The sequence below is a fragment of the Amphibalanus amphitrite genome, unplaced genomic scaffold (assembly GCF_019059575.1).
Source record: "Amphibalanus amphitrite isolate SeventyFive unplaced genomic scaffold, NRLGWU_Aamphi_draft 000844F_arrow, whole genome shotgun sequence".
NCBI classification, from domain to species: Eukaryota; Metazoa; Arthropoda; class Thecostraca; order Balanomorpha; family Balanidae; genus Amphibalanus; species Amphibalanus amphitrite.
The window spans coordinates 249,576-271,805 of record NW_024882338.1 but is presented as its reverse complement, the minus strand read 5'-3'; the positions used below and the strand labels follow the sequence as shown (position 1 = coordinate 271,805).

The 22,230-nt window shown below is 46.7% G+C and overlaps 1 protein-coding gene across 2 annotated transcripts; it reads right to left on the bottom strand.

Annotated features, from left to right (window-relative positions):
• Positions 1 to 612: 612 nt before the first annotated feature.
• On the bottom strand, positions 613 to 21,382 carry LOC122367006. Of its 2 annotated transcripts, none has more exons than XM_043339741.1 (16): positions 21,236 to 21,382; positions 14,635 to 14,806; positions 14,089 to 14,269; positions 13,664 to 13,792; positions 11,368 to 11,552; positions 10,759 to 10,873; positions 10,032 to 10,201; positions 9,531 to 9,661; positions 6,829 to 6,944; positions 5,416 to 5,533; positions 4,524 to 4,725; positions 3,982 to 4,149; positions 3,419 to 3,563; positions 2,852 to 3,073; positions 2,203 to 2,333; positions 613 to 1,832 (listed from the first exon to the last, which is right to left on the bottom strand). In XM_043339741.1, the coding sequence occupies exons 2-16, from the start codon at positions 14,788 to 14,790 to the stop codon at positions 1,659 to 1,661; spliced, it is 2,343 nt and encodes a 780-aa protein (XP_043195676.1). In that variant the 5' UTR covers positions 14,791 to 14,806; positions 21,236 to 21,382; the 3' UTR covers positions 613 to 1,658. The 2 variants fall into 2 exon arrangements, with proteins under 2 accessions (XP_043195676.1, XP_043195677.1); XM_043339742.1 differs by having other exon boundaries at positions 14,635 to 14,790; positions 21,236 to 21,360.
• Between the last annotated feature and the right edge of the window lie 848 nt (positions 21,383 to 22,230).

Here is a 22,230-nt window from a genome sequence, read left to right as displayed (position 1 = left end):
ATTGGACACTACTACAAAGAGATCTTTCGTGCTTCCCTGAAATTCACCGGAGAACAGATGTGGGGTTTAAAAAAAGGTGTCGATATATGACAATTTCCATGCATTTTAAAATGTTCTTACTCTGATATCATAGCCCAAGCGATTCAGGATGTAATGGGCATTGTACTTACACCTCAGCGAGGGAATGGGAGTACCGGTGTACAGTCTGTCTTAAAAGTACCGTGCAAAGTAACGGTGGGTCCATCAAGCCTGACCGAGGAAGGGCCTGCTAAATTTGAGTCACCGAAGCAACTGACATCCTCATCCATTCCCCAGGTCAATTGGTTGAGTGACTTTCAAATTATAGCAGGCCCTTCCTCGGTCAGGCTTGATGGATACACCGTCACTTTGCGCGGTACAGACTGTACTTCGATTCTAAACGTACGAGTTTTCTCGTACTTGGCGAATGTAGCTTGCGCTAGTTTGCCTGCCTTCAGGGGACGCTTGCTAGAGCTGAGAAAATATGAGACCTCGCGTTACACCAATGAAGTGTGAATAGGTTCAGTGCCAACTCGATGCCAATTGCCCTTTAGTACCAATTAAGCACACCTGACGACGAAAAATACTCGTAACACAACACAAAACATGTAGCTTTGCTATATTTATTATCTTCCATAACCATTTACATACAATACTGATGCCTCCTTTGCACTTCTTATAAACTTCGGTGCCATAGCATGAGCTACACAAACAGCATGTCGTAGGGAAGAGCTCGTAAGCTATTCAAATAGGTACAGTCGAAGCCATCACCGACAGGCATCATCAAAACTCGCGCAAACAACCCTAGGACGATAAAATCTGTGTTTAATAAAATATACGAATCGACTATAACGCCGCAACCGTACTACAGTTTGTGCCCATGACCCTATAACAATCTCTAGACTGAGCAGGTTACATGCATCCGTCGAAAAGCCAGAGCAAATCTAACTTAGATTTGCATTTTCTGCAAAGTCCCAACGCTACATTATTTAACAATTACGACACAAAAATAGATCGCACAGCATTTCATTACCACTACTAACTCTAGGTTAGTAACATTACACCACAACTACAACCTGTGCGGAATTAACAGCCCAAGCACCAACAAGCAGCAACAAGGGTTGCTAGCATTACACGCTTTTCTACAGCTCCGGAAATAACATAGGACCTCCAGCGTCTCGCTGCTACATGCTGACCTCCAGATAACGCTCACGTGCTCGGCTCGTTCTCCAACACCAGCATCAATCAGCCTCCTTTTTCATTCCCGAATTTCCCTTCTCTTCTCCAGCAGCCTCCGCAAAGTAATCATCGAAGACTCTCCCGCGTTCCTGATGTCTCCAGAGCATTTCCAGCTTCTCCATAATACGTAAATTCTCCAGAGATGCCCTCACTTCTCTAAACCTTCTTCAGAGTTACTCCAATTTCCCCATAACTTCTCTAATTTCTCCAAAGCTCCCTCGGAGTTTCTCCTTTTCATCCACTTTTTCATTTTTTTTTTCCTGAATCTGATTCCCACAAGGCTTGAACTTGTGGGAATTTCTGCAGTACCTATTCAGATCTTAAAATTCAGATCTTCTCCAGATTCATCAGATCCTCCAAACTTCTCCAGAGCTCCTCCAGAGTTCTCCCAGCGCTCCAGTTCAGACGGCGCACCCCGACTTGTGCCCGGACAGTTCCACGTACCGGCCGTACACCATGCGCACCTGCTCCACGCCGAATTGGCCGTACACGAAGATGTCCCGCGCCGGGTACTTGAGCTGTCGCAGCGAGCTGAGTGTGGAGATGACCATCGTGGGGCCGCCGCACAGCACGATCTGTCGGAGAGAGGGCGGTAGATCAGCACGGCACGGGGAGTTTTAGAGAAGCATCAGTGCAGGAAGTCAAGGACGAGCCACGTGGAAAGTCGCGTTTGGTTTTCGCCGTAAACGGCCACTTGTTTTGCTCTCACAACATATAGAAGAAAAAAATACGAAGCACAATAAAATTACTTTAAATGTAATTTTTCATTCCTTAAATCAAGTCTGGACATGCATTGGTACTTTGTCGTGGTTACAACCAACAACCATGTTTGCCTAACACCTCCCCCCCCCCCAAACAAATCCTTTCCTAAATTTGCGGTCTATCTCGCCCATACCGAACTGATCTTCAGTGTATCCCAGCCGGACCCACTAACAGGACACCCACCTTGCAGCGCCGTCCGTTGGGTTTGGCCACCATCCTCTGAATCATGTCGCTGTCAATGAAGCCCTCCTCTCCATCCCAGTTCTCGGGCGTCTCACCCAGCGAGTACAGGATCTGTAGACGCTTGTCCGTGGCTGATGGACAGAGTCGCGGGGTGGTGAGAGGGATAGAGAGAGAGAGAGAGAGAGAGAGAGAGAGAGAGAGGGGGGAGGGAGAGAGCGTTGACGAAAAGAAAGGTATACAGACCGATACATAAAGTACTCGTAGTAACAATACGTATGAAAGCTGCAACTGAGGAATTTAATAAGAGGGTCCTGGGGTAGCAGCTGAAAGGGATTCTATAGACTGCATCACTTTGAACAAAATGCTGAGTAAAGAGGTAGGTATCCAAAATACGGCTCGAAAAGCGTTGTTTGGGTTTTACTACTCAGTACTCTATATTCACAAGATACCTAAAAATTATAATTATCTAAGGAACGGCTATTTTTTTATAACAGCTGTATCGAGCGTTTCCCAAGGCTAAAGTTGGTAAATGACTGCACGTATAAAAACAAGCCAGTAACGTGTTTGACTCCCCCCCCCCCACACACACACACCCACTGCCCACACACCCACATGTAAACAACCTCCCCCCCCCCCGTCTTCCACTTACCCTGGTAGCGATCCAGCTCGTCCTTCAGCAGTATATCGTCCACCGTCTCGGCAAAACAGAGCAGCGTCACCTGCGTACTGTCCTCCGGGTCGGCCATAACCGTTCTGATCAGCTGCAGTGCCGGAGTGACGCCAGCGCCCGACGCCAGAAGAGCCAGGTGGTCGACGGTGTTGGCGCGGTACTCGAACCCGCCGCACGGGCCCTGCACCTCCACAGTGTCACCTGCGGGGGGAGGGATGATAGGGTGTGATGTGCGTGTGAAGAGGCTGCTGGTGACGATTTACGATGTTTTCATCGTAAATGTTCAGAAAAGTCAAAATTCCAGAATGATTCGATGAGGGCGCCCAGCCAGTTTTAAAGACAATTAACTTTAAAAAATGATAACAGTTAAAGACAAAACATAAACGATTGCACGCTACTCATCCTGAGAGATCTTTTAACGATACTTAGTCCAAACGCATTAACCGTGTTTCTGTAAAGCGTCTTTTATTCCTTAGTCAACCACAAAGCACTGGAAGAGCAGAGGCAAGCAAACGTTAGCAAAAACGCCGAGCTCGGTTCTCTCACCGGGTTTGAGTTGTTTGAAGTGCTGTGACAGGATGCCAGTCGTCTCGAACCGGATGATGATCTCCAGTTCATCGGGCTGGTCGGGTCGGGAGACGGGCGAAAAGTAGCGCTCCTGAACTGGGTGTCCCTCCGGGTGGATCCGGATCTGGACACAGATCCGGATACAGGGAGAGAGTTAGAGAACGAGATAACCTTTATGCAGTCACATATGGAAAAACCCACTACCAGCATACAAATGATGCTAACTCTTACAATACAAGCATCCTACTCGATGGACGCACAAAATATACCACAAAGAAATTTGTTAACGGTAACAAAAAGAACGCCTGAGAAAAATAAACGAAACATATGCCAATGCCCAAGCTTTACATCTCGAGGTCGTGGTCCAACAGGCTGAACCCCCGAAAACTGATTACTAATTCCCAAAATCTCCAATCTCCATCGCCACCAATATATCAACCCCCAACCAATATACGTCAACAAATATGAATCCACCAACATCTAGAAATTTTGTAACCAACTTTAGAAACATCGATACCCTCATCCATGTATCTTCTACCCACCTTGACATACTGTCCGGCCAGGCAGCCGCTGTGCTTGTCCGGCTCCGGGTAGACAAAGGTGAACATTTCCATCTTATCTCCGAGTGTTTTCCGCTCGCGCAGTGCCATCGGGGTGAAGGTGTCCGGGCGGAGACCGGGGGTGCACTCCCGACCCTGCAGAGTTAGAGGCTGGGGGATGGAGGGGGGGGGGGGTGTCAGAGTCGTTAGCTTATGTGGAATTAAAGGGGAATTAAAGGCTAGGATGGAGCAGCATCGTCAGTGAAATGATTGAATCGTCCATTTGTTTTGGGTCAGCGTTGAGTTCTAGGAATACTCATTCAGCAATGTGAATGTACACAGTTTAAAAGCCTTTCCGCAGGAGAGAAGCATTTCAGACAGAATTTGCTTCACGTCGTCTTACGTTTGTTGTTTTGTCACGCTCCTTTGAAAAAAAACGACTGAATCGAACTGTGATGCCGATCACCATTAACCACCCCACAATTATGTACACAGTGCTGTAAATGCTGTAAATGTTGGACCACCGTCGCCACTCCACGTCTCACCTTGTCGACATACTGGGGCGGCGCGGTGCTGAACGGGTTCTCAAAGTCCTCCTCCTCCTCTGTGTTCTTTTCTGTCGCCTCCCTGGCACTCCTGCGGCTGTTCTGGACGTCATCCAGGAGCTGGGCGACCAGCGCCTCCTTCTGATCGGCAGTCATCTTCTGCACCTCGTGGTGCACGGCTCGGTGGTTGACCTGCTGCGCCCTAGGCGAGCGGCGGCGGGGGGGGGCGAAAGAAGAATAAAGGAGTGAGAAATACGTTCATAGAACAATGCAGCAAAAAGGGAGATATTTGACATGACTTAGCACGTTCTTCTTCGGTAGTAGATGTCCAGGAGTTCTCCACCCTACCCAAAACACACGGCTTGCGATCAAATCAAACACACGGGTCCGCCCATGCGATCCCTTTTCTCAGTCTACGTGCCATGAGAAATCAATCTATAAAACCAGTTAGCAGAAACTAGATCTGAGGCCAGTTTTACCAACAGAAAAATATCCGCCTGCCAGAATTTTTCGCCTGAAGACCGCTTCACATACGGAGCGTAAACGCAAAGGGCACGTAAGCGGATAGGGCTTTACCGTTTACGTAAAGCGGATAGGAACCGTCTTCCCGACGTATGTGAAGCGGTCTTTAGGCAAAAAATTCCGGCGGCTATTTTTCTGTTGGTAAAACTGGCCTCTGTTCCATCGATGCCCGTCTTTCAGAGTCCATGTGCCATTAGTCAGCCTGTCAACCCATAAACGGAAACTATACCCACGCGACTCTCGTCTTTCAGCCCACATACCACTCAGTCCGCAAACGCCACAAACTGAAGCTATACCGACTCTCTGTCTCTTCTATCTCTACTACCGTCTCTTCGTCTACCGTCTCTCCGTCTACCGTCTCTTCACGCACCAGTAGTCTGTGGCGTCCATGCCGAGGAGGACCGTCTTTCCTACCCACTGTCGGAGAACCTCGTTGGACGGTCCCATCACCCAGCCGGCCTTGCCGTCTCGCAGCAGGCGCTCCAGACCTGACAGAGTAGGCATAATTGTCACCTCAGGCTTTCTGTCTTGTGTTTTATGAGCCCTAGGACGTTTTAACTTTGCAATATGCCCGAACTGTATCAAAGTTAAGCCGATCGCGATCTCGCCTAGATTGTGTTTCGGCCAAAATCACTCAGTCAAACAATGTTCCGCGGTCAGTCAGGACTTAGTCTAAAAAACCACCGCAGGCATGTTCCCTTTCCCAGCCGCTTTTGGTGAACCCATGGGCATTGGGAAAAGGTCTAAACTGCTCCATAAAAGAGGGATATTGGGAATTAACCCTCGCCGGCACAGGGGGGGGGGGGGTATAAGTAAAGTAATCTTGCAGGGGGGGGGGGTTGATGCAACCCCCCTAAGGTTTTTCGCGAATAGCTCGCGTAAAAAGCGGCCGATCGCGACGAAACTTTCAGTACCCTCGCATTGATCAATGTTACACCTACCCTGAAAATTTCATGACCCTGACCCAAATGACCTTTGACCTGTGACCTCTTTTCCGAGACCATGTTTGCCCGGAATCGCGATTCGGCGTATGTCGGCTCGCATTAGCCGCGCGTTTGCAAGCTTTTCGTGGTTTCAAACGTTCAAACATGTGATTTGATGTTGCTCCCATACATTAGGGTGGGTTTCAAGGTCACCTGAAGGTCAGGTCAGGTCATTGACCTTTGGTGACCTCGGGTGACCTCGGTTCACTTTTTCGAGTTTTACATGTTTCTAGGCTAGTTTTTGGAGCTGAATTCGAATTTAGCAACCATTTGAACATTTACGAAGTAGTTTTGGTGCCTTCGTAACATGTTACGAAGCTGTCAGAGGCGGTTGACACGTATTACGAATACCCGTCACAACCCCTACCGGTTGACCTGACCTGACCTGACCCGACCTGGTCTAAATGCTTAAAGACATCATCTGTGATCAAAACTAACACGATATTCGTGATCAGCACCCCGTAAAACCACATAGCAGCCACACTTCACGACTTTCTAACAGGTCCCGATTTTCCCGGTTTTCGGGTCATTGACCTGACCTGGAAGGTCACCCGATGACCTAGGACCTTAAAATTGGGTATCATCGGCTTCCTCTCGTGACGGGCAACACGCTCGTTTTTTCCGCGAAGCTCTAGCTCGATCAGGGGCCAAACGCGAGGGGGGTCGTACCAACCTCCCCCCCCCCCCCTTGTGCCGTCGAAGGACGCAAAATGGCCTGTGCCGGCGAGGGTTAAAGTTATTTTAGCACTGACGCAGTGTTCGCACAGTACCAACAACCGAAAACTAAAACAGGAGCTCACCAAAGTCCGTCTTGTATCCGGAACCACCGGCCGCGTGTAGCATAGTGTCTGTGACGGTGTTTACATTCTTGGCCGCCGCGAACTTCAGCTGCCACAGCCACTGAAGAAATTTGGCGCTGGAACGGATAGAAAACGTGACATCATTGAGAAATCGTGGGATGGGTATTTATGTGCGCAATAACGCACTGTCGAGTAATGGCAAGCAGATGCTATTGGAAGTGTCGAGCGAAATGTGGCGAGCACGGCTGGCTTTCAGAGCGTTCTGAGTCACCTGTTTTTCCATCGAAGCTTACCCACGGCATTGTCCGTGGAAGCTAATTGACAACTGGGGCATTCCACGATAGATCGTACCAGGCCCGTCACCCTCATCTCTCAGATTTTAATGAAAATCGGTCCTAGGGGTAATCATAGGCCCCAAAGACGCCTGGCAAAATATCAGACTTCTCAGATCAAAACTTTTTGAGTTATATTGCATTACATTTTTTTAACTTCGGTATGTAACGGTGAGTTTGATGGCCTATAACTCAAGAACGGGTTAAGCAACCAACAAAAAGTAAACAACACTAAGCTTGCGATGAATCAAAAATTAATATTACTATTTAAAAATTCCAAAGAAAAAAATTCATTGTTGAGCAAAAACCTTAATCTTTTTTTCATTTGCCTCTAATGACTTTTGGGACCAAAATTTTTCACATTTTTATTTTTTCAAAATAATCTTCATGTCATTGCAAATCGACATGCAAAAAATTAGAAAGGTGTTCTTTCTATAAGTTCCTCATTTTCCCGCAAACAAAATGGGTTTCGGAGGGGTTGATACGACCCCAGCACGCCGTTTCGCTTCTAATAGAGCTAGAGCCTCGCGGAAAAAACGAGCGTGTGTGCCGTTACAAGTCGCAGCGATTGGTACCTGATTTTAAGGTCTCAGGTTAACCAGTAGCGTCTGAGGTCAGGTCACGTGACTGAAGTTACGGGTTCGGTTTTTAGTAAATGACTTCGCAAAAAATGGCCGCAGAGCCGCGATTTTGGCATCATTGTGTTCGCCTAGCTCAGGTGCATCGAATGGTATACTTTTTGCTAGGGTGAGGTCAACTTAAGTAGTTGACCTCGGGTCAAGGTCAGGTCAAAGCCCCTCAGGTCACGAAGCTGGGCAAAGGGTATCATATGGCATATCATTCGATTCGGAAGGTCTTCTCGAGTCCATTGGTGGCTTTCCCGACTCTCTAGCTCCATTTGATCGGGAGTTATTGACGAAAAACTCGTACGACCCTAGTGACGTCATAAATGACGTCACGCAAGGTTAACAATGTAAAAGTAAAGCATTGGACTTTGCAAGGAGTGCATGAAATCACGATACCATGTACGTGGGATAGTTTTAGATCATTCTCGGCGCCAAAATAACAGTTTTTATATTTCCCCATTGATTTATAACAGTGATGTCACGTGACCGACCTGACCTCATGTAACCTTGAAAAAATTCCCAGATATACAAGTTGTGAGACCTCTGGAGGACACCATGTATGCGTCCTGTAACTTTCATCTTGGACAGCTATGGTCATTGGCGTCCAAAACAATGTCAGAACCAAACAGCCTTTTTCACCCTCGCGCTTATAGCAAAGAGGGTTGAATGAACCCTCTTTTCACTTTTTCAGATGACTCAGACTTGAATTGAAATTTCAGTAACCCGTGATGTCACTAGGCAGCTTTACCACGCCATTTGTAAGCTCCCCTCCCGAAGTCACTATTCGAAACCGTTATCGTGACGTAAAATAAATACATTTATAGAAAGAACACCTTCCTAATTTTTTGCATACTTCTTAACAATGAGCCAAATACTTTTTTAAAGAAATAAAAATTCAAGAAAATTTGGTCCCAAAGTCCAAAAAATACAAATGAAAGAAAACTCGATATGTCGTATATCAAAAATGACGTATTTTTCGAAATTTCAAAAATACATATTAATCTCTGTTTCATTGCAAGTTCAATGTTATATAACATTTGGCATTTGAATAATCCGTCTTAGAGTTACAGCCCGCCAAACTTAGCGTTGCAAAGCAAGATCCAAAAAATGTTATACACCATAACTCAAAAATTTTTTATCTGATAAGCCTGAAATTGTTACAGGTGGATTCAGAGCCCCTGATTACCCCCGAGACCAATTCTCGTCAAATTCCGAGAGATGAGGGTGTCAAATTGGAAAAAAGTGGTACGATCTATCGTGGAATGCCCCAACTGAGTAATTATCTAATGTGTCTGTATCGTTGTTTTGTTTTTGCTATGCGATATAAATTGATTAAACGAGACACATATCATTGATAAGGCATGATTTAAAGGCTTGGATAAAAGCTGCTATCAAAGCCGGAGATAAATTCAAATTGCCTACCGATGCATGCTAAAATTATCGCTTTACTTATTTGACTGTCTAGTGTCTGTTAACCTTTGGTAAGCACAAGTACAAAAGGAAAGGTTCGTAACGGTTAAAACTCGCGGAGAAAACGCTCGCATTGAAGGTTAATAAGCAAATCGCAAGGACGATCCGACGAACCTGTTAAATGCGTACATTATCTGATTACAAACCACTCCATACTAGCCTGTGCTTACCAGCCGGTTCCGGTATTGAACTTCGAACCTACGACACTGCAAAAATATTCACAAATAAACCTATGCGTGGTCGACATATGAAGCAATAACATTAATAAACTGACCGTGGCAAGTAGTCTAGGTCGACGTGTTTGTCCCAGCTGTTGTTTTCTGTGGCCATGTCCAGCGCCTCAGCTATCGACATGGCCATGAGCCGAGCCGAGTTGGTGTCGCATACGCTCTCGCCAAAATAGTCCTGCGAGTGAAACGGCGGTATAGTCACAACTGAAAATTATTTTTTAGAGATTCTGAGAAGGGCCGAAAAAACCTAGTTACAAACCTGAACTTAAAAGTTTATAATAATAAGGACAACGTCGTTAGGTTATTAAACGTTTCAAATATACTGTCACTCACATTAGCGCTCAGCAATGCCCAAAAGAAGTAAGCGCAACAAATCACACTCAAAATCACATTGTCACAACAGCAATTACGAATATTTAATAACCCAAAGACGTAACAACTGCACCACATACCGCCGACAATATGGGCTTATTTAGTCACAAATATCACCAATTGCCTTACAAACACACACAAAAGCCTCAAAAACTCGCTTTAATAAATCATACCTGAATGGTGGGATAATCGCAGACACGTATGCCCAAGTCACCATGAGCCTTCCTCGTAACGTGTTTCTTGACCAAGTCGATACAGGCCAGGGCGATGCCGTTCCAGCAGCAAGACGAGGCAAGCAGGAAGAACGGATCGACCGTCTCGTCGTTTGACCTGGATCCATCGCCTGCGGGAACAAAGTGGGAAACGTTGGGATATGGGGAACGGTGGGACATTGTGGGATACGGTGGGACATTGCGGGACGTGGTGGGATGCAGTGGGACACAATGAGAAGCAATGGACATTGTGTAACACCGCGGAACATTGTGAGGTACGGTAGGACATGATGAGACACGTTGGAACATCGTAAGACACGGTTGAGACAAGGTGCGAAACTAGGGGCCGGATTCCGAGTCACTCAGACGGCAAAGATTCTACGTAACGTCACATACAATCTTTGCCGTTCGCGAGACTGCAAATCCGGCCGAAATCAACCACTCTGGAGGGCACGTCGACAGATATGCAAGCTGTGAACCAATCCATAAACTCAGCAGAACGTTAACCGAATGTAACAATTTCCTAAATGTGTGCCGTTCACCCCATCATGCTATGTGTATTTTCATCCGGGAATCATCAGAGACATGCAGCTCACTGCATACCAATAAATGTCAGTTCTTCACCACCACACTATACGCTATAAACCAAGTGCCAGGTACAACAAGAGACTGGTTCAGCGGCTCTTACCGACGGGTCCGATGCGTCGGCTGACATCCAGCACGCCCTCACAGATCAGAGGGCCCGACTGGTTCCCATGCATTCCCAGCGACTGCCAGTCGGCGGCGTTAGCGCGCACCTCGTCCTGAAGAGAGGAAACTAGTCAGGTGACTGGCCGCTAGTTCGATTAGTTAGACACCTAGCTAGGTAGATTGCCAAGGACGGAGGTTAGACACCGGGAGTGATCATTGTAAGGATCGTAATTTTTAGTACATATTTTTCGCCAACCGAAAGTTTGTGTTCAATAGTTAAAAACACTATTCGTTAGAATTGTGTTCTTCTATTGAAAAACAAAGCTCAGTTCCCGGACAACTTTGCAGAAACTGCCAGATATGTAATTTCGGTACATTTTAGAATGGACAAAATACGAAAAATGCAGCTCAAGCCTTTTAGCACCGGATGACGAATATTCCGTATCTGTGTAAAATGTATCATAATGTATAACATACATACAAGCAACACGACTTATAGTCCAGCATTACATGATTACATCAAATATCCACACCGGGCATTGCTATCTATATTACAATATAAGAAGTAGCGACAGAAGCTTTTTTACGGTAATATCACCGCTCTCACCTTCAAGAAGAGGAAGCAGGTGAGGTCGGAGAAGTCTCCGGGCTTCTTCCCCGGGCTGACAGTCTGGATGGCGTAGAAATCGGCGAATCCTGACGATGTGGTCCACGAGGCGTACTTGAGCAGCTTAACGTGGTTCTCGTCCAGCTGGTGACACTTGGAGGAGAGCGGGAACCAAAAGTGGCCACCTAGACAAGGGTAGGGGAGGGGATATGAGTATCGTGGTCGTTTGACCTGGTAGGTGATTGGTGATTAGGTGTTTGTTGCAACAGTTTTTAGGATCACGGAATATCATACTACGGTATAGATATACATCGCTTCATTTGTCAATAAAAGATGCGTAACCTACTTGAACGTACAAAAGCGATGCATAAGGAAAAATTAAATCGTAACAAATGAAATACAAAAAGTCGAGAATTAATTTACAATGATAATTGAGCTCCAGTTTATGATAACTCTCAATGTTTTTCGTTGCCTTCCATGAAGCGCGTTCACCATTCCCACACCCATCCACCGATATCAACATTGATCAATCTACGCTATCTTTATTACTGTATTGCGTGTCTATCACAGCGTCATTATTCATTCAGTCAGTTTCCATTGACATCGCGTGTAGCGTAAATACGGCCATATCTCCTTTGTCTTTCCGGTGGCACGACCTAATGAAGGAGCACATTAGACGTTATCTTTCAGAATATGCACCGCTATTGTTACATTCCTTCCTTCAGTTTCACTGCGCACACAATAATACGTTGGACCTAAGAATGTAGACAGGCGAGTTTCACAATGGATAAGACCGGTAAGACGAGCTGATGCTGAAATGATATTACGGTGATATTGCCCTCATTTTGGTACGTCCCATCATATACCATACGATGTAGTTTCCTATCGGCCCCCGGTCAACAGACATGGTAGCCCAAATCTAGTCGGATATGAAAATTCTTCTAAATCCATAGACTTTAATGCTAAATTGACTGTATTTGAGAGGGTTTTATGAATATACATGACCAGATACAGAAAAAAGCGAGATGCTATCTTGTAGATTAAATCGTCTACTATCTGCGACTTTTGAAGCGTTTTTCAATCTGAGGCACGGAAATCGTGTTCCCAAGGGACTGAAAGTAGCCATGCTTTACATTAGACCCAATGGCAAAAATTCGTAATCTGACGAAATTGGCCATTTCTACGTCTGATTTATGAAAATTCTAGACAGGATATATAAAAACCCGAGATGCTATCAGGTGGGAAATTTCATTGTCTATTACCACTTTCTGAAGTGTTTTTCGATCTGAGACCGGCAAATCGTGTTCCCAAGAGATTGAAAGTAACCCTGTTCTACAGCAAGACAATGGCAGAATTCTAATATTTGATTAAAGATATCTTAGGTGATAATAACCTTACTACTAATTGCAATGCTTCATTGGAAAGCTCTACACTGGCACTATCATCGGTCTTTGCATTGCTATTTTACAGAACAACAAGAAATAACGTTTTGAAGCCTTTGAATATTGACTTACCTTTCATCGACGGGCTCGATCCCCATCACCACCAACAATTTTCCGGGAAGTCAGGATTTTGCAGATATTTAAGCAGAATTGCAGAGCTGTGTAAATGCTACGGCACTTAAATACACATTTTAAGAAAACTTTTTTTTTTCTTAGCATGAGTTAGGTCTCAGAAACAGCAACATGTCGATATAATGAAAAATAAGTGCAAATGATCGCGCAAGAGAGTATCCTTAGCTCCCTAGCAACCACCTAGCAACGTAAGGCAAAATAGTAAACAACTCTTGTTGATATCAGGTACTCAGCCTTGGAAGCACACTAGACGGTCACCATACTGGGCTTCATACTGAATTTTGCATACCAGAATGGATGTTTCCAACTAAAATTATTTTTTCGCGAAATTTGTCTTTGTTGTCCTACTATTTTTCGTAAAACCGAGATATACAAACTTCATGATATTAAAAATAATATTGTAATAATGAAAACCGCCATATAAAACACGATAATTGCTGAGATCATGCCTACTAAACTTGGTCCTACCCCCTAATTCAATATACCCTGGTTTCCTATGGCCTTGCACAAGGCCGCCTTGCATATACCTTGTCCTAAACGTTATACTCCAGCATTTTCTATCGAGGTTTCTTCCGAGACAGGTAGGCATGCTAGTTCCGTCTATCAGTAGCGAAGCGATTAAAACACGTGCCAAATGATTCGGGGCGCCTTCACACCCATCCTTTTCACGTTACCCAAACGATACTGCAGGCTGTGTCTGTCTTACCACCGAGTCCACTCACCCGTAGCGGGGTCACTGTATGAGAGCGTGCCCACAAGTTTGTCCTTATCCAGTCGGCGCAGAATGTCTTTGATCGTCTCGCTGTTGTGATGACGTAACAGAAGACCCGCCGTCGCACACAGATGCATCGCTGTGGGGAACGAGGAGTCGGGGTTAATCTTTGTATTTAACGCCTTTTACATCGTTCATTTTTTTGCTGTATGCAAGGCATTTATTCAATTGGTTGTTTCCGAATGACGTCCTTAACCCCCCCCCCCCTAAAAAGCAGCGATCTTAATAAAAACAGCGTGATCAGCAACAATTTACCGCTATTCACGCTCTTTAGCTGCTGAGCATTCGAATGAGTTTATGCACCAAACCACTCGCAGTTAGGGCTCACACAGTTTTTAAATGACCGCATAATGCATAACAAACTGAAATACTCACTGTAAACCATGGCGGTGCTGGGACACCCGTATCTGGCCAGCGTCTCCACCACCATGGCGGCACAGCGGTGGCTCTCTCCCAGACCTCCGAGCTCCTTGGGCACCAGCAGGCCCAGCAGGCCCAGCTCCGACATCGCGTTCAGAGACTCACGTGGATACGAGTACGTTTTGTCGCAGTAGATCTGGTGGTATGGAGGGGGGAGGTTGTATTGGCCAGGTCACATAACATCCGTTGTCACCGGGTATTGTTTGACTCTTGTGACTGACATTGGTTCAACAAATAGCCGATTACAAATATGGTGAAAGTAAGTAACAGTGGATCGGTAGATTCAGCAGCCTCGGTGGGAATAAACAATTCAGTGGATGGTGAACAATAACGAGCGTTCTGCCGTCAAATGGAGCATACTTTTCAGCACAGAGTCAGGTTCGAGCTCGCTGCATGGCGTAGAAGAGCTCACGTTAATATATCTACCTATACGATTCATTTAAGTCAACTTAAACTAATACTAAAACTGAGTATAGAATCCGACAGCTCTCCCGTACTTACGGCATGCGGTCGGATTTTCGTCCTGCAAATCTCCATCAGGTCCTGTTGCAGTTTCTTCTGCTTCTCATTCAGGGTCCACCAGGGGTCGAACTCTGAGCCGACGCCCCAGAACTTCCGTCCGCCCCACATCTTCTCCGTCCAGGGTTCGCTGTCCATCTTTGCACGTGAAAAACTACAGGTGAATAGACGGTTTGTTACAGGGTTCACACGGAGCAATTCACACAGTAAACGAGAAAATGGAAGCGTTTTCTGGAGCGCTTTGTGTTATGGAGCTTTTGTGATTAGGTATCGGCCTATCTACTAGTAAATAGGGCGTGGAGGTTCAAAATGTAATTGCCCGTGGGAATTAGGTACAGCATCTACAGTATGGCTCAAAACCGTCGACACATAATTAAATTCAGGATTTGCATTGACAGTATGTATGCAAGGCTTTCTCGACACGCACATAGAAACAATTATTGTAAAATGTGGCTTCTCCAACTGCAGGCGTGCCCGGTGCCACTTATCTGCGGCGAAACATTTTCTTATCATTTCCGCAAAGGTTGCTAAAACGCAAACGTAAACTGGCCCGCTTTTATGCACATGCCTCGCGCCAGCATAAACGGACATTTAATTGGCGAGACTGACGTCAATCATAAAGCCTGCAGAACTCGCTTTTCAAAATTAATTTCATTGCTAGGTATAGCATATGGTAAAGTTCCATTCAATGTTTATATGAAACCCTATTACCACTCATAAGAGCGTTGAAGCCCCGTTCAAAGTAGAACGACCAACGGACTGGCATTGCACGGTAACAACAAACTGACCTCCAACGCTCGTACGCTCCGGTCGGCAGTTGAACTGCATATAAGCAAACTGTGTCAGTGACCCGGGCCGCGGTCAGCGGCGCCCCGTTATCCCGGCAGTGATAATATTGATATGTAGGAAAATGAGACCAATGCCTGCCAGCAGCGTCTCGTGCAAGGTAAGATAAGCAGCGTCCCACCCCGTAGGAGGGGGGGGGGGGCGAAAAGGCCCTCTCTACTTTTGTCGATGTCTCCTGAAGCATTGCAAATAGGTAGGTACCTATGGTCACCAAACTCTCAAGAACCCTTCGGGCATCACTTTAAAAAAAAACAAAAAAAAATGGAAAATGTGATAAAACGTAAGGTCGTCTATCGGTATCGGCATACCACGCTTGAGCTGGATGTCTCAATTCTTGGCAAATAACGTCAAATTTCTATTTTCAGCCGCCCTAGACTACCCACCGCACGTAACGTAAAACCAAGATCACCACTGGATTAATCGTGACGAGCTGCATACACTGAAAACACTTTGGAAGAACGTTAAGAACGTACAGGGGTATTTAGACCCCTGTGGGGTAAAATGTTATGCCACCGTTTTTCAGAACCCCCATGGTTCTTCACGTAGACGGCTTTGCATTCTCATCAAAAGAATCCACACGATTCTTCCAAAGACTCTTATAGGGTTTAGGGTTCATAATAAGAGCGTTCTTAGCACCTAGATAAGAACCCCAAAGGGTCTGTGAAGAAGTCCCTGAGGTTTATAGCGAAGCCACCCCGTGTTCTGAATATCGGTTGTAGAACCCTTTCAGTTCTATTGCAATACCGCAAAATCCCCGTTCATTCGTTTATTGAACCTCCCATGCATGGCTATCGACCTGCGCCGTCACATCTGCTACGCAAACACAGTACTTGATACACCTTAAAATGTATTACCTTCCTCTTTACTCTGAGCAATCAGCCTGCAAGTCTCCAGTCAGGAACAACCAGCCCGCAACCAGCCCATGCGATCAGCCCGCAACCAGCCCGCGTTCAGCCTGCGATCAGCCCGCAATCAGCCTGCAGGAACGCTTTCCATTCGGCCGTGTCACTTGCCTTACACATCCCAGCCAAAGAACTCCAAAGCCTTTCGGGCATGTTTAATTATTCTAGGTTGATTCCTTCACGCGCAGGGTTGCTTTCTGTACAATATGAACACATTTTTAGCTTTAGCAAGTGGATGTTTTCCCAAACACAGTATGTATGCGCTATCGCCCATGTCAGCAGCCGGGTGGCGATATCGCATTCTCCCAAATCACATACAGTTTCTCCTTCCACCACCAGCTTCAAGCCAGCGTTTTCGACGATGTCGACGTCTCCGCGCGCCAGGACGCTCTCCTCAGACTCCAGGGCCTCAATCAGAGCGGAGGTGGCCTCGTCCCCTAGAATGAAGAGTCGGGCGGATGCGTTATTCAGCAGGCAGGGAGTAAAGAAACTTAGATTGACTTCAGAGACCATGAGCCTACTCCAAAAAATAAAATAATGCACTTGACATATAAAGTGCAGCTAGATAAAATATTGCACTAAACAGCAAGAACATATGTTTATGAAAATTAGCCAAATTTATAGGTACCTAAATCAGTTGATTCCAAAATGGCAAGCTGATTCTATTCCTGATTTATCTTCATTTGGAAGATTTGTCTAAATACCACATGCATAATTTAAGCTATGGGGCATTTATACAACATATAAATACTTACTGCATTGATTGATCTTGCATTTGAATTATCTTCATCCAATGCATTCATCCATGCATTTGAAGAGCGCTGTGATATTGCTTATTATTGTCAATCACAAGTAATATAAATAATACACAACACTTGACAAGCCAAAAATTGACCTTATTTCAGTTCTTCAATATTCGATTACTTGCCATTCACCTGCAGTCTTGCACCAGCCGCTCGTCACTGCACAAAGCGTGATCCAACGCGATCGAAAAATGGCGATCGCTTCCGGTGGACGCTAGAACGTGGTACCGCGGGCGTGGTCTTGATGAAAGCCATTACACTGATTAAACCACAACCCCTTCTTCTTAAACCCGATGCTAGTTCGTACAAAACCTTCAAAGGGTTTATCTTTCGCGCGCTTGGTGTGACGTAATATCACGTGACTAGGGAGAACGAAGAAGAACCGGTGTTGGTCGAGTTGAAGCCCCCTGGGGCCGCTAAGACTGCACGCGAAGAAGCAGCACGTGTCTTCGGTCTATGTGAAACACTGTGTGTGTTCTTCATGAACCAGACGTTCTGCTTCGCCTCTAAGCCAGTTTACCCTAATACCCAAAAAACCTAAGTGTGGAATATTTTAAGATGCTTTTGCACAACGTTCTTTCAACTTGTTTTCAGTGTAGAATCGACACCCATTTTATGCAAAATAATCAAGTTTGATCTTTGACCTTTTTTTACCTGGCCTTGACCTGAACTTTACCGGAATCTAACCAGAGCTGCCCCAGTGGTCGCCTAGCCCACACCATTGAACTTGATATGCATAATCAACCATAAAACATGCATCATATGACCTTAGTAAAGTTGGGTCAGTATTGTGACCCTCAGTGACCTGAGCTCTGACCTGTCCTGACATCAGTGACTTCATCTAGCAAAATATGTATCAGACAAACAGTGCTCTATCGGTGATTTTCGATCACATGCCTTTTATTCGATGCTATAACATATTTTTACAAGGCTTTAAACGGTCAGAAATGCGACCTTTAATCTGACATATGACGTCATCGGATACACAGAGGTCAATGAAATCGGCTCACATGGTAGCACTGGCGGTCGCAGCCGCTAGCAAAAGGGGGGGCCAAAGTCACACTCGCGGGACATAACATTTATCCGTCACCGGGAGGGGGGGGGGGGGGGTGATCGGCTAATTTTTTTACGTCCACGAGGTGCCGCGCAGTTGGCATTACTTATGCTTCATCCATCTGATTCTTGCGTGAAATTTTTAAGCTCAATTTAAGGCAAAATCACCAGTTCCATTTCCCGTCCCACGGTGCTTCCACCGGTCGGCCCACTGCACCATGACGACGGATCGGTGTAGCATAGGTATACTGGAAGGTCAGGCACGCGGATTCATGACCTTACCACTATAAAACAATTCGGAAAAGTACAGATACCTCTTGCTTTGAACAAGCATGTGAAACCCAGAGAGCATTTGCAGCAGGGTTGTGCTTGACTCATGAGTCGAGTCAGAAATTTGACTCAACTCTGACTCAAATGAGTCAGATTTGAGTCGAGTCGGATAAAATGTTGAGCTGTTGAGTTGAGTCAGAGTTGAGTCGGACAAAAATATTAAGGTGTTGAGTTGAGTCAGAGTTGAGTCAGTAAAATAACTTTTGACATTGAGTTGAGTCAAAAACATTTAGGAACATGAGTCAGCTGACTAAACTTTCTAGAAACAATATATAGTATAATTTTTCATTCTCCCCCGCTCAACAACTTAGGCCTGGCCCTGCTGCCGGATTTTTTCACCCCCCCCCCGCTCAACAACTTTTTTATCTGAGTCAATTTTGAGTCAACACACTTGACTCAACAAAAAATTTGAGTCCAGTTTGAGTCAACTCATATTTTCATTGAGCCGCTTGAGTCATGAGTCGAGTCAAGGGAAAAAATCAGCTCCTTGTTTGAGTCAGAGTTGAGTCAGGGCATTCTGAAGTTGAATGATGAGTCGAGTCGGCAAATTTTTTTGAGTCGAGCACAACCCTGATTTGCAGACTATGACATTTACTCATATAGGTAACATACCTAGTTGTGTGGCGGCGGGAGAGAGTAGGCACACCGACCGACCTCTGGAGACCCCCCACAGGTTCCGAGCTTTCAAAATTGGCATCTGAGGGCCGCGCGCGACTCCTGCGGGGCTTCGCAGCGGCTCTATTGGGGCTCACTCAACCTGCCTAGTCTTACTGCTAAAAAGACTGGCCCTGAGCCCTAAGGACTTCATCAGTCTCTGCCAGCCCCAGGACCCACACTGGTTCATGGGGTCCCGACGTCGAAATATGAGGGAATCTGCGCCGGACCATCAGGACGCAAAGTAATCTCGATCAGGACCAACGTAAGGCTGTGCCGGAGACTGCGTGAGCCCTCTGATCTTCAGAAACCCACCCATATATGTTTTCACGTAGAGGCCAGTTTAGGGACCTCAGAGACCAGTACAGGGCCTGCAAACTACAAAGGCCAGTAGTTTGAGACAATCAGTGACCGAGTTGGGCTCTCAGAGGCTAATGTGGGTTATTACAGGCCAACATGGGCCCTCAGAGGTCAGCGTGGGGCCCTAAAAGACCGGCATGAGCCGTCGTTGGACCCCAGAGGCCAGCAGAGGGCCCTCAAAGGCCAAGATGGGCCCTCCTCAAATGCCAATGCAGGCCCTTAGAGGCCGGCATCGGGTCTTCAGCAGCCAGTGCGGGGCCCTCATTGGCACCTTAAGGTTCGTCTTGGGACACCACAGACAGAAATAAGGCCACCAGAGACCGGTGTGAGACCCTCAGACGCCGGTTGGGACCCCTGAGGCCTGTTAGGGGCCCTCATAGGCCAGATGTGGGGTCTCAGAGGTTGATGTAGGCTCTTAGCGGTCAACGTGGGCACTTGACCGCCACTGAAGTTCCCTCAGAGGTCAGTGTAGGACGCTCAAAGACCGGTGTGGGAGCTATATTAATAGCTGGGCGTGGGTTTTTTTGAGCTTCGTGACGATCGAATAATTGCCAGGGCCCCATACACCTATATGGGGGCCCATTGGTTGTTTGAGGGGGGGGGGCAAATGATATGATGACCCCCTTTATTGACCTTGGGGGGGCATGGCCCTGATGCCCCCCCCCGCGACCGCCACTGTGTACACATTACACACATGCCTCTGAGATTACATACTAGCTCATGCAAACTCTATGCAGGCCCCGGAGTTCCCACGCTAATCCTTAAGAAACCAAGCCGGCATACGGCGTCACCACCGGGCTTCTGAGGTGCACAGCACCAACCCATGAGGTCTTACTTTAGTGTATTAGAGCCAATCTCCTTTAGCAGGGCCCACCCACCACTGCCGAAGAGGGTCTCATACCAGCCATTGCTGGGCCTACGAGAGCCTCAAGTAAACCCACGCTGATATTCCATATAAGATCCGGCCATACTCGTGAACCGGTGCCAGCGACGCTGACCACCAAATTGACAGAATGCGAAACTGAGCCCTCATGAGTGAAATTTACGTCCTTTGATGGCGCAAGAAAGAAAATGAAACATACGAAAAGCTTTTCTAGGACTTTTGTTCGATCTGAAAGGTGGGGCCAAAAGATAGTATGGCCCCACCTTTCAGCACCAAAGGGGGGGCCATGGCCCCCGTGGCCCCCCCCCCTGGGACCGCCAGTGCATGGTAGTTTCCCGGTGGGGCTGTAGAACGTCGTTTGAATGTTGAAAACCTTTCGGTAACTTTCTGAGACCTAAGGAGGGGACAAACGCCCCCCCCCCCCCCGCCGGATGGCAGGGTCCGGCAATAGCCCTACGGAGCGCTGGTTAACATTTCGTTACATTGCGTTAATTTAATGATATAAGTTTGAGCATCTCGCTAAACGGCATCGGGTCAGGCAAAGGACAAAACGGCATTCAAACCTAGCTTTACCAGGCATCAAATCCAGCACAATGTATTTTTATGCATGTCTACATCAACATGAATGAGCAGGCACGTTTAAAAACATTCACACTATTCATGAAGAATTAGGTACGTATTATACGTAATTCTATCTTTTCATAATATAACATTTCAAAATATGACCCCCTCCCCTGCGTTCGCCCACCTACCTCAACGGGAGTTCCGTCGTAGGTCAGTGGTCTCCAGTAGCGCGCTCTCCACGTCCCTCTACCACGAGCCGGCCGGCCGCAGTGTCGAGCGCGCAGCCCGCTCCGTCCTCTGACGACCTACCCCACCCCCTCTGCCCTCCCCACCCCACCACCCGGCGGGAGGGAGGGTAGGCAGGTCACGTGATCTCACTACTCACTACAGCGGCTGTGTGCTCCGTGAGGTGAGGCTAGGTCACGTGACTAGTACGCAGGCGGCACGTGTGACTGAGGCGAGAGTAGGTCACGTGACTATTTGTCCCGTTGCTTCTGTAGCCAGTATAAGAAGATGGTAAGTCACGTGAAGACTTCCAGCCTCTAGCTTGACCTTGGAGTGACGGTTGTGTTAAATGCCACAGATCTGCCCCGGGAGCTATGGGGCCTCTCTCATAGGTTTTGACGTCAGAGTCAGGCGGGTTTTAGCGTCTGATATTGCATGCAAATGTGCACTTTAGCCAGCTGTCAAACCAAGACGGGCCATGGAGACACCGGCAAATATCCCGGCAAGTCGTACCCATTGACCCTAGAGCACCACATGGCCACACGGTAGTTAGATAAAAGCAACACTGACTTGCGAGTGAGGGTCTCCCTGGCTAGCGTTTGAGCTGAAAAAAAAACATGTAACAGTAAGAAGTGAAAATTGTACGATATATCCTGGATTCCTGGATAAAAACGAGGAGATATTTAAAAGCGAAAATCTGAGATGAATGAATACAGAAACGTTGGGAATCGAAATGTGACATCATTGTTGCCCTCTTACCATTATTTTCCAAAGCGTGACTTGTCCGACAAGCCAGACAACGGCGCTCAAACGGTCACTGCGGAGACGGGAAGGGTAGTTACATAGGGTCTGTTCCAGCTGCACTTCCTAACGCCTCTACATGCCACTCTACATGCCACTCGAAATGTAAACTCCTCCAAGAGCAAGATAGAGGAGGTTGGAGCAGGGCCCTCGTTGG

Coding starts and splice junctions, on each gene's coding strand:
- LOC122367006 (XM_043339741.1), bottom strand. CDS start 14,790: ATGGACAGCGAACCCTGGACGGAGAAGATGTGGGGCGGACGGAAGTTC. Junction 11,553..13,663: donor ATACAGTGACCCCGCTACGG/GTGAGTGGACTC, acceptor ACCCTTGTCTAG/GTGGCCACTTTTGGTTCCCG. Junction 10,202..10,758: donor CCGACGCATCGGACCCGTCG/GTAAGAGCCGCT, acceptor TTGTTCCCGCAG/GCGATGGATCCAGGTCAAAC.